This window comes from Dermacentor andersoni, chromosome 11 (assembly GCF_023375885.2).
Source record: "Dermacentor andersoni chromosome 11, qqDerAnde1_hic_scaffold, whole genome shotgun sequence".
NCBI classification, from domain to species: Eukaryota; Metazoa; Arthropoda; class Arachnida; order Ixodida; family Ixodidae; genus Dermacentor; species Dermacentor andersoni.
This window is the reverse complement of record NC_092824.1, coordinates 77,689,344-77,705,856: the sequence shown is the minus strand read 5'-3', so window position 1 is coordinate 77,705,856 and position 16,513 is coordinate 77,689,344. Positions and strand designations below refer to the sequence as shown.

General features: G+C 43.7%; 1 protein-coding gene across 2 annotated transcripts in view; it reads left to right on the top strand.

The window, feature by feature from the left end:
* The window catches only part of LOC126517361 (thimet oligopeptidase-like), a 46,698-nt gene that overhangs the window by 19,047 nt on the left and 11,138 nt on the right, over positions 1-16,513 (top strand). For both annotated transcript variants that reach the window (XM_055064495.2, XM_050167068.3), the window contains exons 6-11: positions 212-266; positions 2,683-2,847; positions 3,909-4,070; positions 5,103-5,168; positions 9,278-9,382; positions 14,126-14,233. In XM_055064495.2, the coding sequence (XP_054920470.2) occupies positions 212-266; positions 2,683-2,847; positions 3,909-4,070; positions 5,103-5,168; positions 9,278-9,382; positions 14,126-14,233 (661 nt within the window). The remainder of the gene's footprint in view (positions 1-211; positions 267-2,682; positions 2,848-3,908; positions 4,071-5,102; positions 5,169-9,277; positions 9,383-14,125; positions 14,234-16,513) is intronic.

The window sequence follows — 16,513 nt, the reverse complement described above, 5'->3', positions numbered from 1 at the left end:
CCTTGATTGTGCAGATTATGAAAGTTGGTAGTCATAAAATCTTAGCCCATGAATGGCTGCTGAGAAAACTTGTAACTTGGTGACCATATCTTTACCCTCTACGTTGTGAAGTTCGACAATCATTGGGTTGACATGTGCTCGTGGGGTTAATTGTGTTGAAAAAGAAGATAACAATGCCCAACACGTGTGTTTGTGTTAATTGTGTTTCCAGGTGTGTAGCTGATAACGTACCGCTACTTGAGAAGGCCATTTCTCTGAGACACAAGGTATGTAGTTACAGCTGTAATTCTTTGTTGTTTTACCGTAACATACAGTTATACTTAACCCCGACACACCTTAAAGGCTCATTGCAATGAAATTTCGGACCATGTAAGAAGCCTGATTTCAAATAGTGTAGATCTAGAATTTCAAGTAGTGTAGAAACATTTACATTTGTAATATTTATTAGCTTAATATGCTCTCAGAGCCAAAGGCATTACAAAGGGAACTGGTTACACCAAACAAAAAAAAATACAATAAGTTAGAACATAAGTTACAAAGGCTGTGTGGACGCATAGCAAAAAGCTAGCAAAAGAATGCTGTCATTACCGCTCATCAGAAATGATGAAGAACCCAGAACATTGAGAAACAGCACAGTTCGTCGGCACGACCTCAGAGGTCAGGCGGTGCCTGCGGTGCGCCGAGAATCGCAAGGGTAACGTGCTGGGGGCATGTTTTTTGAAATGTCATCTGCTTAGGTGCTATTTACTGGCTGGTAATTAGACAATTAAAGAATTACCTGGCCCTGCAGTTTTTGCCAAGATGGCTTCAATCACACATATTACTTATTTATCAGTCATTCAGCCACAGGTAAATTTCTTTGCAGTTAGCTTGTTAGCGTGTTAGCGTGTTTTTTTGTTTCTGCTATAGAGGGTGCTGGATATTCTTTTTTGGTTCGGGAGCCTTAGCTTAATGCGCCTTGCTCCCAATGCATTCAATCTTTTCCCCCTGCAACCTGCGTTTGTCAATAATAAGCCACAAGAGATGCATACCTGTGAAGTCTCCCTAATTTTCCATAAGCTCTAAGAATTCAGGGTCATTTACGAATTTGTGAATGTTGCGTCAAGACTTACCAGAAATGCTGTTCGTAAAAAAGCTTCGCTCATCAGTCTCTGAGCCATACTATCGGAAGTTTTTTGTTGGCGAAAGCGTGCAAGAGGAATAGCACTTGCTTCAAGCAAGTTCATACAGCCTTGTTCCAGAAGCAGGCGAAATCGGCAACAGCATTGTCGCCGAGTCGCTGTGATATAAAAAACAACTGGTCGTTTTTTAGTCTCAGCTGTTCTAAGTTTGCTGCTGCTGCTGCTGCTGCTGCTGCTGGCATTTAGAGCTAAAGCATCCTTAATAAAATGCATGCGCATGCCGCAAAAGGAGTCTGTTCGAGGCAAGCCTTAAAGGAATACGTGCCTACAACCCCGCCTCCCTCTCAGTGTTGTGTCCGTGGAACTTTTACTAATTTTAATTTTCACAGCTTGGCAGATTGTTTGGATTAAGTGTGATACCGGCTGTGCCATTCATGTTCCTGTAACCTGCCATGGTAACTCGTTGGCTGTGGCATACTGCTTTTGAGCAGAAGGTAGCAGGTTCGATACCCGGCCACAGTGGTCGCATCCTGACGGGAGTGGAATGCAATATTGATATTGATTGAGTACTTACATTTACATTAATATTAAAGGGCCACTAAGGAGCAACACTAAATCAATATAAACTGATAAAATGTTCCTTCAAAGCTCTATTTCAATAATTCGGTGGTGCGAAGTTGAATATTAGAAGATAAATTGAAGGTTAATTTTTTTAAAAAATGCAAATGAGCTTCCTGTGATTCTGAATGCTGTGCTTACTTGATGATGTATAATGCCCCATCATAACATCTCATAAATCTCATTAGACCGTAATGTTATTTCTTGCAAGTGACATTGATATATTCATGGCCTGGAGGAGTTTCTTACTGGGCTGGCCTTGCTAAATGCAGGGATTCAGAAGTTGCCAGCCATAGCTGTAGCCAGTCGTAGCCATATAGCTGCAGGAGAGAGTCTTGTTGGGCTAGTTGGTGTATCACATTGATGTTTATGTCACGATGAACATGTCATCATGACAACTGGCATAGAGAAAAAGAGATAGAGCAAGTGCTATCCTTAACTGAACCTTTATTTAACCAGAAGCAAGAATGTTGTAGTCTGAGCTATTGAAGGTGTATTTCACGGTAAGTAGGGTCGGTGAGACAGTCTGTGTCGGTGAGACATCCATCACATTGTACCCAACTGAGATGACCGTTTCGGATTGTCATTGGTTGTCATCATTTGTCATGACTGCCATGATTTGGTTGTCATTCTGTTATATTGTCAATATATGCTCATGCCAATATACCCATATGTCATTATGCGCATGGTACGGCAAATGTACGAATCTCTAAAATGAAAGTTCAGTTGATAATGGCACTTCTTTCCTATGTCAGTTGTCATGTTACATAACACAAGAAATACAGACGCCAGTCAGTAATTATTTGGTTTTAATTCCAAGGGAAAAAGCGAAATCGCTGTTTTTGTTGTCTGTGCAAATCCCCAATTGACCCTCGACTTAGCCGGCAAGGCAAGACAGCTTTTCCTCCTCGACATCCTTGACTTTTACCGTATGTCATTGCAGAAAGCACAGCTTCTGGGCTACCCGACGCACTCCGACTACATCACAGAGTTGCTGATGGCACGCTCGGCTGCCAACGTGCGGCGCTTCCTCACCGAACTGGCTGACAAGCTGCAGCCCCTGTGGGCAAAGGAGAAGAAGGTGCTGCTTGAACTGAAGGAAGAGGAGGTGGGTCGTTTGCAAACTGCACGAGAGTTACGTCTTTGTCGCAAGTGAAGGTTTAGTGTTACCAGCGTGTGGTCGCATTTTGCATTTAAAGGAGTACATTGTTGATGCTATAGAGTCTTTGCTACACGCCGCTCACACATAAAAGAATGACTGGAAGGTTGGGAAACAGAAAATATCTTAGTTTGGACGGTAAAGTTAGTCTCAAAATGCCAGACCTGGTGTCATCAATATCGCCTTGATGTCGTGACACGCAGGTGAATTTTCTAACATTCTGTAGTGATAAGGCTAATTATGATAATGTTTTAAAAAAAATGACCAAGAACAACTACGGACACTTCTTGTCGCTGAGCTTGCATTGTGGCAGCCACAGCGATTGCAAGAACTGAGCGAGCTACTGTAGTACAACATTGTGATGTATCTACCAAACCAAAACTTGTTTGTTAAGGGGAGATGCTCCTTAAAACAACTTTTCTTTTCTATATTACTTGTACTAGAGTTTTCAAAATTCAGCCAACTATAGAGCTTTCTATTCAGATTTCAAGTATGTCATTACTTTTTGTTTAGCTGTTAGAGTTCTTGAGTTATGTGATGCACAATGACAAGATATAGCCCTCTTTGTGGGCACCTTTCTTTGTTCGCTGCCACATAGTGTCATGAACGTGACTGGTACACTTGTTCGTGGAAAGTTTGAGTCTACTTGCTACTGTAAGCGTTAGGTGCATTCCCATTGCCATTTATTTGCCATGTTGTGGAACCATGGCAGCAGGCAAAGGTTGGGTGCGGCCCATCATGGCCGCTGTCCAGGCTGACGGCCATCTCCTTCTAAGCTTGCACTTCCATGGCATGCTCTTTCACAGTTGTGTTTGGCGGTAGAGTGGAGTGGAACCAGCACATTACACTAACGACATTAGCTTCTGCACGATACTGTGTAGCAAAAAAAAAAGCGTCACAGTAGCAGTAGGGATGTGTTCAGTAAATGTGACGAGTCAGTTTAAACAGTTAGTTGAAACACGTCCCGTGTTCTGCTCCTCTTTCCTCCCACCCTCCCCTTTTCTCACCAGTGCAAGCGACATGGGATCCCCTTCGACGGCGAGCTTCATGTCTGGGACGTGGCCTTCTACAAGAATTTGGTGGAGGAGCGCCACTACAAGGTGGACCAGGAGAAGTTGCGGCCGTACTTTCCCCTGGAGGTCGTCATGAAGGGCCTGTTCGGCATATACGAGGTTGGCATAGCAGCCGTGGCGTGGCACTTCTATACCCCATGTACTTCTTTAGTCACCTTCTGCTTATTCTTTAATTTTATTTTTAAGCGTGGCATCACGAAGGTGCCCTTTTCGTTTCAACACTTTGTGCTTACTCTATGTAAAACTCTGGCTCATTTAAAGGAAAGTTAGAGAGACCCCTTTTGTTCTACAACGTCAGCTTGCAAGATCCTGCTGGCACATACCATGCCTAGTCTATGGTATTGAATTGCGAACATATACACTACCATATAGTACACTTATTAAACAAGAAGAAAGGGAGTTAACCGAGGGGCCCGATTTTTATTAGTCACATCATAAGAAGCCAACAAACACTGACACCAAGGACAACATTGGGTAAATTACTTGTGCTTAATAAATGAAATAAAGAAGCGATAAATTAATGGAAATGAAAGTGGATGAAAAAAGCAACTTGCCGCAGGTGGGGAACGATCGCACAAACTTCGCAAAAAAAATTTCCCCTATGTTGTCCTTGGTGTCATTGTTTGTTGGCTTCTTGTGATATGACATATACACTTATTGTTTCATGTGAATGGCCACAAGGCTTCTTGTGTTCCCTTCGAAGGCTGAATGTGTTTCTGTGATTGGTTGTTTGCATGCTCCATTGTTCAGGGTTGATTATCTCGAGCGCTGTCTCTGTAAGTGGTTATTACAACTATCGGTAATCATTAATGTCTCCAATCTTCTGTGTGCATAAAATGCAACACCGGGTGTGCGTACTTACTCACGAAATGTCGTAGAGAGATTGTGTGTGCAATTTGTATTGCCTGATTAGGACTGATTCAGGCAATAAGTGCTGTAGCACAAGTGCTCTGATAAGTTTAGCTGGTACTGTTTTGATGATCGTAGTGTGAAAGCTCTGATGAAATGGGCTCATTTACACTCTGCCTTTATTTGTTTGAGAAAGTGTCCTTCAGCCTGCTCAAATTGCAGCTGTGGAAGTGTGGCTGAAAAAAGAGAAAGCAACACCTTGTCTTTCCCTTCTATGCGCAGCTGTTGCTGAGCCTGAAGTTCGAAGAGGTTGAGAAGCCGGCCCTCTGGCATCCTGAGGCTCGCCTGGTAAGTGAATGCAGCTGGTCTATTTTGTACTGTGTTTGGCACATGTGTTTGGAGGTTTAACTTGGAGCCTACGCTGGTGCTGCCAATTCTAATACATGTACGGTCAACTTGCGTTAATTCAACTCTGGTTAACTTGATCTTGACCAGAGGTCCCAATCAGCGTTCATGCATTTCTGTGGGCCCTAAGTTTCTTTATTTCGATCCTAAAATTGGCCTTTGCTGGATAATTCGAACTTGACCAGTCTGCATGCACGCACCCGACCCTTATGGTGATTCCAGTAGTGATCCCTTCGGTGGCAGCGTCTGTCTCAGCGGAGCTTAGAGGACAGCGAATGCATTGGAACACAAGTCATCTCCCGTCAAAAGCGTCTAATATTGGCCTGCCCTACAAAGATTTTCAAGCAATAACCGTAGCCCTACGTCTGATTACAGTATTTAGAATCGAGAAATACACAGAAATAGAAACGAGAAATATGCCGGCAAGCATTGAGTTTTCCTCTTCTGGGACTAGCAACTTTTCTGGAGGGTGGTTGCATTGAGCAATGAGCATCTCCACTGTTTATTTCACAGCGTGAGTGGCATAGTCTCGGGAGAGTACTGCACACTTTTAATGCCCATAACCCATGTGCATCGCACCTCTCTGCAGCAAGTGGCGGGAACGTGAGCATCATGTTTCACTCTGGCGCCATCGTGTTCTGGCATTGTCGGCTCCCAGGGCAGTTTTGTTTTGGTTTCCTGTCGCGGTCTTAAATTTTAACACTGTGCAATAGGAAAACGGGAGTGTGCATCTAACTGCTCGGGCCCCCACTTGCTCAGCGCATGTCTGTGTCTCCGGCCGCTATGATTCGTGCATTATGTAGGTGTAAATTGCAGTTGAATCTGCCAAATTTTTCAGTGACTTTGGATCGCACGTTTTCCTTGTTAGTAAGCTTTCTTTTTGCATTAGTATATATAACGTATGATTGACGTTCTAGTACATTAGCTTGTGCAGTCGAACTTAACTACATTCAAGTAACATCCGACACAGTACTTTAATTATATCCTATATTCGTTATAAGCATGCACTTAGGTAATATTGGCAAAAAAGTTCACAGACAATTACAATACTCCTTAATGCGAAATTTGTGTGCAAGCTATATACGTATTTTTATTTCATGATGAATTGGCTGGCACGGGCAATCTCATGTGGCGCGTTGCAAATGAAGAGAAGTGTGGTGTGAGTGCTTTGCTAATCGTGATGCGTGGGCGCGATTCGCAGCAGCCTCCCCAGGCAGACTTACGCTCATGCAGTGCTTTGTTTCTGTACAGCCGATGCATGCTACTTCGCCGTCTTCTCGTAGCCATTGTCGCCGCAAAACCCGTCTTGCGTGGCACCACACTTTTCTTCTCCCGCTTTCGCCATAGTGTCCTCATCCGCCTTCCGCCTCGTGGTTGCGCTGCACCTTCTTCCTCCGTTTTCCTCCTCGCACTCTATTTGTTATCTCCGTCTTTCATCTCCCACTGTGCTACGCGTGAGGAGGAGGAGGAATAAACTTTATGTGTGCACAGCAGATTTGAGACCTAGGCCTCTCTACCTAGATGACGGCCTCGAGCTCTTGGGCCCTGGCGGCATCTTCGTCCTGCTGGATTGCCTTGAGTTGGTCTTCCGGTGCACAGGTGTGCAATGCGGTCTCCCACAGCTCTCTGTTCTTGTTTATTTTATTCTGTGTGGGTGCAAGTTCTTATCTTTTGTTGTGCTCGTTCGCTCGGTTACGACTTAGGACGCCGACGCTGACACTCACCGCAGGAACGAGTGCCCAAGAGCTGCGCTCTAAAATAACACATTTGAGACTCCCTTCATTATGTACGAATAAATCAAGGTATCACTGTATCTGAAACTGCTGGTATCACATGCACCCTATTGGGTGCGAAATACAAAACATGTGCCATATTTGCACGTAAATGACGTGGCCACAAATACAATCCCCAGAGGGGGCTTCCAGTCTCTCAGAAAAAGATATATATATATTACAATAGTAACACGAAGTGTTGCTGCAAGGAAAGAAGAATTGACGCATAAAAGCAGATGGCCACTGTGTGCTGTATTCATCGTTACTTTGAACTGTTGTCGCAAAATACAGTGAAAATGATGAGTGCACACACAAACAACCTCTCCCTAGGTGACTTTACAGCATGATGTCATCGGCACACATGCGGTGGCCCGGTTTGACAAAACAGCCGCCCTCAGCTCTCGGTGTGGCGCAGTCCTGCAATGCTTGGTGCGAGTGTATGTCTCGTGGTCTGGTGTTCTTTAAAGCCTCCAAAATCGTCACGTCAGCTAGGGTAGCAGTACTTTGTGCCGGAGAACATCGGCGTGTGGTAAATCGCGCAAATCACGAAGTGGTCCGTGTTGGACCGTACGATGAAGAACAGCGACATTGGCTTTTCTATGGAAATGCACCACGCCACGTTGGTCATGGTGTAATAAAGATTGCGGCAGAAAACGATGACAGTATTGGCTCATCTTTGCGTAAAGACACAGACCACGCTGTGTGCATTTGTGGTGCACAGTGCAATTAGCGACGCATCCCACTTATGAAAATGTGGACACGCATTGCACGTGATAAGAGCCAGTCGCAGCGATCATGCGGCCACACAGTTTCAAGGCCTGTCATTTGTGTACAGGTGAGAACGAGACGCAGTGATCAGTGAGCACGTGTATCTCGGTGCCATCGGTGCTGTGTGCAGAAAAAAAATTTGTTTGAGCATGAGGTATCGACTGAAAGGTATGACTGTAAATGAGCTCCTAGCATGTTTCTGTCATTGCGGGATCAGCGTACGCCTCAGCATGGGGAATTTACATGCTGCACTAACATCTTTTTTTCCACTGCCAAAGTTTGTGGATTCACCACATCTCATCACTCTTGACTCCTGGGTAAAACAGTGAACTTTCTTGTTTTCCTTATCGTTTTTGCACTTACTTTTACGACAAAAATTTATGCTGGGATGATGCACATAAACATACAAAGTTTGGTCTTTTAAAGTTGAAAGCAGCAAAGGGAGGTAGCAGACACGTTGCAATCGTCAGGCACGACGAAGTTACCATGCAACTGATTATGTGTTAATCTATGTTTTGTACATTTTATAAATAGCACTGTGAAGGCAACTGCTGTCACTGCTCATGTTAACAACCAACAAATTGTGTGTTGCATATGAAAAGATATGTACATATGGGTCCTGTCATTTGATTTGATATTAGGTCTCATACTTTTATGTCGCAAAATTTGAAAAGTACATACTCCCAAGTGATTGAAGTGACTCAGTAGCATGACTTATCGGGCTAGTTGGTGTTGAAACATCTTGTGTAAAAGCACGGACATTTAACAGCGAGACATAAACAAGAAGACACGAGGGCCAGTGCCAGTCCTCATGTCTTCTTGTTCCTGCCTTGCTGTTAAACGTTCAGTTTCACACAAGAGTTGAGACACATTTCTGCAACCAGCCGCCATACAGCGCACCGCTTGTCTTCGCATGCATGTCACGTACCGGAAGCACTGAAGGGCTCAGGTAATACATGCCTTGATATAACCTTATGTTGACAAGTTGCAATGTGTGAAGTAGGTATTTCATAGAAAGCATCACAGATAAGAAACTATGTCACTGCAGACACCCACAAAGTGAGACTTCTATGGCCGCACTACATAGGTAACTTTTGCAGCGTTGCCTGCTAAATATGAAGTGGAGTGTACAGTCGAATGCCTTTGCAATGAAATGCTTGGGGCCTCCGAAATCATTCATTATACAAGCCACCTGGTTGTAAAGCTCGCACATCACCCAGCTTTCAATAGAACCAGGACAAACTTATTCCTTTGTTATACAGGTCATTTAGTTGTTGAGGCATTCGTTGTAGAGGTGCTCGGCTGTATTGATTTTTAAAAATTTTTACTCTGGTCTTCATCATGCGTTCAAATCGCTACATTCTGGCTAACTAGTAGAAGCACCCTTGAAATGTCACGCGAGTTTGTCGTGCAAGGTCGGAATGCAAGGATTGTACAAGTGTGCGGGGCCTCTCCGTGCATCATCCAGCTTGTGTTCTTATGTGATGTTGCCCCCTTTCTCCTCTGCGACAGTTTAAGGTGATCGACAGCGAGACCAAGGAGCTGCTTGGCTACTTCTTGATGGACCTGTTCCCACGGGAGGGCAAGTACAGCCACTTCTGCAACATGCCACTGCAGGTGAGCATAGAAGGAGCATTAATTCTCTTGAGTGCTGTGTCCAAGCATACTTGTCTGGCCGCCGATGGACGCACCCGGCCATGCCCAAGATGATTTGTGAACGTGAAACTCCCTCAGACTGGTTGCGCCATCTCCTGAGGAGTTGATCAAACTAAAATTTTATGATAGATTCTGTTTTTGTAAAACAGATGGTGCAACAAAGCTAACTGACTTAATGTTGCTTGTGTCTCGTTTTCTGACTGGTGCAAAAGAAAGCCCTCACAATTTGTGAATGATGCAGAGATGCAAGAACTTATCAACTCATATTCAAGGACTTCGATCTTGATTACAGGGTGTACTTGAAGGGACATTAAAGGCAAATACTAAGCCCACATGGACTGTTTGAATACCATTTTAGAAACCTTGCAGCGCTTGTTTCGTGCCATGAAGAGACTTGGTTTAAGAGAAAAATGCATCTGAAGCGTCCATATAACATAAGCGCAATGCAAATCACTCTGCCCCAAGCGGGGGAGTGGTGATGTTGCATGGTGCCATCACCACTCTTTACTGCTATCGGTGAGTAAAACTGTGCCTGACAGACGGCGCCACGGTTTTGTGTGTGTGTGTGCAAAACGCAAATGCACAATCATGGAAAAGCTGAGCCAAGATTGAGCATTAGATTTGCCAGCAGCTGCTTTCAATCAAGTGGCATGGACTGTTTGGGTTTCCTGCGACATCATATCGACGTGGAATTGTCGCCAATTGTGTCTTGCATTTACCTCAATTTCTCGATTACTAAAACTGTTTGCGATAATATTGACACCTTGGACGTTCTCAAGCATTAATCCATCATTTTCGCATGGCCTAATATTTGCCTTTAGTGTTCCTCCAAGGGGCAGTGAAAGTGACTAAGAGGCTACGCTGTCTGATGAAGTCTACCGTACAGTGCTGCCAACTTCTGAAGCCAGTTGTCCCCTAAACCGGATAAAAATTCCCTAGATTTCCCTAAATCTAAGAGAATTGCTTTTCTCTCTTTTCTTTTTCTATTCTCTCTCTCTCTCTCTCTCTCTGTCGCCCTTCATGCCCATTTATGTTATACCTCAAGTTATGATTTACCAACAGTCTGTTCTCTTGAAAACGCAGTTGTTCAGTTTGCCAATAAGCTTACTGTAAAGATAACTATTCGTGTTATGCAAATATGTTGCAAGTTTTGTCATTTAAATTTACTGATCAGTTCATTTTAAAGTATTTAGATAATGAAGCCACAGCATTCAAGCTGAAATAATGTTGTGGTGCAAGCTGTAATGGTGATAACACAGCCTTTTGCTTGAAGCCATATGCGCACAAGACATCGACACCGTTTATAATTTGATCTACATGCAAAACAAGTTTGGACAACAAAGTGCCTAGGTTGACGTGTAACCTTATCCGAATTGTTAAAGAGATAGAGCAGTGTGAAAACAGTGTGGCACGTAATTCACAATGTACAATAAATTTTTTTTGTACAGTGAAACCTCGTTAAATCGTAGTTGGCTGGAGCTCGGAAGAAGTACGTACTAAACGGTAGTACTGTTTAACCGAAATAGCATGAGATCGCCCACATAGCTGTTGAAAAACACGGAACTCTGACAGAGTGCGATGGAATAGAAAAAAACAAAACATGCAGTATTTGTTCACCTCGCGCGACAAAAGTGTTATTTTCATTTGATGCCGCGGTGGCCTAGCACGACAGCGGCCTCAAACTTACTGAAGCTGCGTGCCTCGCTGAACTGCGCTAAATGAGGAGAGAAGTGGTTGTTGAGGGAAGGAGGAAAGGCTACCACTACCTTGCGCAACCCTTGCGGCAGCATGGCTCAGCGCTAGCAGGGAGGCAGGGGGTGTGGGGGGTGCAGTACAGGATGTATGAGGAGCCAGCGAGCAACATGCGAGCAATATGCTTGCGGTGCAGTTGGTGTGGTCTATGTGTGTTTCGGAGAGTGGGGCAGCGTAGAGCTATAGGCGCAGCCCATTTGTGTTCAGAGGGGTGGAAGGGTGATGGGAGAGAGCAGCCGCGCGGAGATGGCTGGAAAATGAATGCGTGGTGGCTGTTGGAGCAGCGGCCTATTGTGCAGCAGCTCGAATTTCTCGTTTTCTTTTTTTCTTTTTAAGGATTTCGCATTTCACCACCTTTCGGCTCGGACACTCAGCAGCCAGCCAGACTTCATCGTTATAACTGATAATGCCGCATTGGGCCATTGTAGTCAGCAGGTGCTTTCACCATGGAAAACATGCAAAAGTTGACGGCACAGCAGCTTCTCATTGTTATAACCAATATATTGTTAAAGCCGGTATCGTTATAAGTAGGTTCGACTGTAGTGCAGTAACAGTGCTTTGGCAACAAGCCCAGAACATTCACACCTTCTCGTTTACTTGGGTGAGGTGCATCCATTGCACTGCATTACGATTATATGTGATACTTCACGTGATAATGCGAAGGTAATTTGCTTTGATTGAAATGAAAACGCATCACGTTAGCGGTTTCCCGTATCAGTCATTGTGGCATCACAGTAGTGCTTTCGCGTGTCGCCAAGTTTTTCTTTCCTCCACGTGTTTGTGCAAAATTTCCTTGTATTTGGACCAATGTCCCCTCTCCCCGAAAGAACAAAATATTTATGTCTAGGGCAATTTCCCTAGGGTTGGCAGCAGTGCTACCGTATATACCAGTGAAAGGGTTCTACGTTTTCTTTCTCCAATTTTGGCAGGGTGTAACTCATACATGGGAAGACCATTTGCTATTCAATTTTCAGTCCACACATGCAAAAACAAAAAGAAATGGAAAGAAGAAAAGAACACTTTAATACCACCATTATTTCTGGGAAACCAGAAGTGATTTGTTGCAAAGCTAATATAGCAAATTTTTTATTATGCTCTGAGGCTTCGCAGTGTTTCTTTTCCATGGTTCGAAGGTCCAAGATCTTCATTTAATGCAAGGAATGATTGGAATGCCAGTACTTCTTTAAGGTTAGGGCTAGTTGCTGTTTATTCGCATATATTTTTATAGCACCAGAAGCGGGAAGTAATGCCAGACATAGAATCTTGTGTGTTGCGATATAATTTCTGTTCTTGGAGTCTTGTGCAGCTTGTTTTCCATAACTCTTGATGTGTTCATTGATGTTCATTGTCAAAGAGATGCTGCACCAAATATTAAACTTAAGGCATGCACTACCATTGTTAGACCAAATTTAGAGTATGCTTGTATAATTTGGGACCCTCATCAACAATACATAACAGATAAATTAGAGCGCATTCAGCGAATTGCGGTTAGGTTTATTTTTTCTGATTATGACAAAACGCACTTGGTAACCTCCGTAACCTCCATGCTCGCCAGGTCTGGTCTCACTACGTTGGCTGTGCGCAGGAAAATCACACGCCTTAAGTTTTTATATCAACTCTATCACGATAAGCTGAACCTGAATTCCAGTTTGTATTTGAAGCCTCCTGAAAGGGTTTCACCATGAACTAACCACAATTACACTATAATGCCTTATGTGCCAAGAGTTGATGTCTTTAAGCACTCTTTCATTGTCAAGACAATTGTTGAGTGGAATAACTTGAATTCTTGTGTGTTTCCGAGCAATAACATGGTTGACTTTTTTGAAGAAAACTTGACTGCGTTCTCTGCGTGAACTTTGTGCTCTGTATTCCCACCCTGTAACAGCCCGGCAGGGCTCACAGTATTGGAAATAATAATAAAATAATAATAATAATGTGCAAAGACAATATATAGAGGGTCTTTTTTAAAAGGCAAGCATGAAATTTGTTGTTAATTAATTAACCTTCTACTCTTCAATGACTACGGTACTCCCTAATGCGAACATTGAGCGCAGCTTTATACGTGTTGTCATTTCGCGATATATTGGCTGGCGCAGACAATCTGTCTCGTGCGGCACATCCCAAATGGAGCGAAGTGTGTTGCGTCTGCCTCACTAATCAGGAGATTGTGAGAGACAGCGCGCGGGTGATGCGTGAGTGCAATTCACAGCAGCCGCTGTAGACAGACCTTCGCTCATGCAGCGCTTTGTTTCCACACAGGTAACGTGCACTACTCTGGCGCCATATTGTAGCCATCGTCACCGCACAGCCCATCTTGCGCGGCACAACGCTTTTCTCATGCTTTCGTTCCACCAGCAACAAGAGTGGCCCTTTGTCGCAGGGAAGTCGTGCCACCAGTGTCAGCGGCGGCAACACCCAAGGGAGCGTTACATTGAGCCTTACTCGTAGCCGCTTGCCATTGCCGTTTGCAGGAGCAGCTACGGACGCGGCTACGGATGCCGCGGCCGCTGCCAACTCGGCACATGCGCAGCCCGTTTCCCCTCTGCTTTCCACAGCATGGTGCCGCTGTACCCTCCTCCTGCGCTTTCCTCCTCCCCTCTTCTTTGCTATCGGCTTTCTTTCATCTCCCGCTGCGCTCCACATTCGCGTTCATTCTTTTCGGCGCTCATTCACTCGGTTACGCTGAAGCCGCTGACAGGAACGGGCCATTAGAAGCTGCGCTCTAAAATGCTCCTATTATGTACTCAATTTCTTGTCCCAGCGGTCTTTCTTGTTTACCAGTATTACCATTACACCGAAATGAAATTGTGTCTGGCATCAATATACCATTGTTATATTCAATATTCATTACAAGCATACATTTGTTGCATTTTGATATCGCTGAAAAACAGTTTAGGTATAACTTCGTTATCTTGGCTTTGTTTCCTAACTGGCGGGACACTTTCTTTGTAGGCAGGCTGTCTCAAGCGGGATGGCTCTAGGCAGCTTACCGTCGTGGCTGTCGTCTGCAACTTTCCGAAGCCCACAGCGGACAAGCCATCTCTGCTGACGCACTCCGACGTGGGTAGTTGTCAGACATGGCAAATTTCGCACCTCTCATCAAAAAAGTGCATAAGTAAGATGAGAACTAGACTAGCACCCTATTGGCATCGACATTTCAGAGTGCTCCGGCAGTAACACAGAGTCCCTGGAAGGCATCTTTAATTAAAGCTCAGTCATATGGCGCCAACAAATTGACACATGTACTTGTTGACCCTTTCTCCGAGCACCGCATTTCACCCACTATATCAGCTTAAGAGGAAGCTTTAGCTCAAGCCCTACTCCGGTGCAGCCTATTCAAGTACATGTAAAACGCAAAAACGTTTTTCTGAGATAACCCCTGGACTGATTCTAATGAAATGTATTTCATTTGAGAGAGAAAGTTAAATTCTAGTGACTGTTGGAAGCGGAATTTCTATTTAGGGCTTGAATTTCGTTAAAAAGATTTTCAAATATTCTATCATCGGAAAAACATGGAAGCACAAAGTACAAATTCATAGCTCTGCATCGAGAACAGATATCGCGGTTCTGCAAATGGCATCCGTTAGATCATTCAAAGCAGACAAATTCAATATGTCATTTTACATCTTACGTGAGTTTGTTACGTTGGTGACAAGGGTTTTGCAAAAGCTGTATTTTCATGTCACTAAATTTTCTTATATTCATGTGTAACATGTCAATTTTGTCCGCTTTAGATGTGCTATTAGATGCAATTCACAGAATTCTATAATTATTATTTGTTGTCGTGTTACAGAGTAGTGAACTTGATACTTTTGTTTTTTGAAAATTTTCGATTTTCGCCAATTTTTAATAAAAAATTGACGACCTAACTAAAAAATTCAGAACTAACAGTCACTAGATTTTAAGCATTTCTTTTAAATGCAACAGACCTCATCAAATTTGGCGCAGTGGTTGCCGAGAAAAACAAATTCTCCCTTTATGTGTATTTAGATAGGAGCACCCGAGCTAAAGCTTCCTCTTAAGTTTATTGCTCAGCGCGAGACGCGCCTGCATGATTTGGAACTTACTCGAATTTTATTGTTGATTCTGTATGTTGTGTATGTTCTCACTGAACGTTGTGTGATCCGATTGTATGCGTGAAATGAATTGGTTAGTACTTTCTGCAAGGTACGCGGGCACCACTGGAATATTCTACGAGTCACATATAGAAGCCAACGTGCTTGACCCGCAGATCAGATTTTGCCAATCGCTGACTGTGCTCGCCACTATTGGTATGCTTCGACTGCCACTTACTTTTGTGGGCACAGGTTTGCCCACTAAAAAGTTAGTTTGGTGGTCGACAGTTTTGCTACTGTTTCCTTCACCGTCGCTACAATGTGACAATATAATGGTGCCAAGGAAAGCCCAAAGTGAATTCATTTATTTTTTTATTGAAAATGTAGAATTTATCCCATGAGTCACATAGGATGTATCATGTAACCCCTGGTGGCAGAAAGAATGTTCTACATTTGCTGCCAAGGCCGTGAACGGTGGCGCTCACTAACACACCCAGGGTTAAAACCTAGTAGTAGGCACAGATAGCTAAGAAAGTGGATGGGAAAGCAGCATCGCGGTGGCTCAATTGGTAAGAGCATATGAAGGCATGGGTTTGTATCCCACCTGCGGCCAGTTGCTTTTTCACCCATTTTCATTTCCCTTTGTTTATCATTTATAGATGTTTAAAGGCATATGTAAAAAAAAATTGTGTCTTGTAGTGATGATCAGGGACAGCATAACATAAGATTTCTTTTGATCAATTCTATTCCTCTTTTATCATCCACTGTTCAGGGCTAGGTGATCACAGTGTTAAGGTTGGCGCAGCATTGCTTAAACAACTCGCAGAGTGCAAGAAGGAATATAATTCGAGCAGAATCATTACATATCGCGGCCACAGCTTCATTTTTGTCAATGGAACTCTCTTGTGGTAGCAGTAATGCTCAGTTGCAGTCATTCACACAGCCAGGAGCTGTTCCATTACTGTCGTGGAAAAAAAAATATATGCTGACTAACCAACAAAGCAACATTCAAGCAGGCAATGATGGCAGTAAGGCTGGCCAGCCAGCGCATGTGTTTGTGTTGAACAAATGAAACTTCGGTCCTCAAAACCAAATCAATTTGGCTTTCTAGTTGCTTTGCAACCATTGAAAATAAGCATTCTGTCAACTGGTGAAAATACTTCTATTGCAATATAAATTATTGTGCATCTGCACTAAAGCATTTGTGTTCTTCAAGTCAAGAAAATATATACAGATTTCTCTTGTGCTTACTATCAACGGGCGCGTGAGAGTAAGGGAGGAGGTG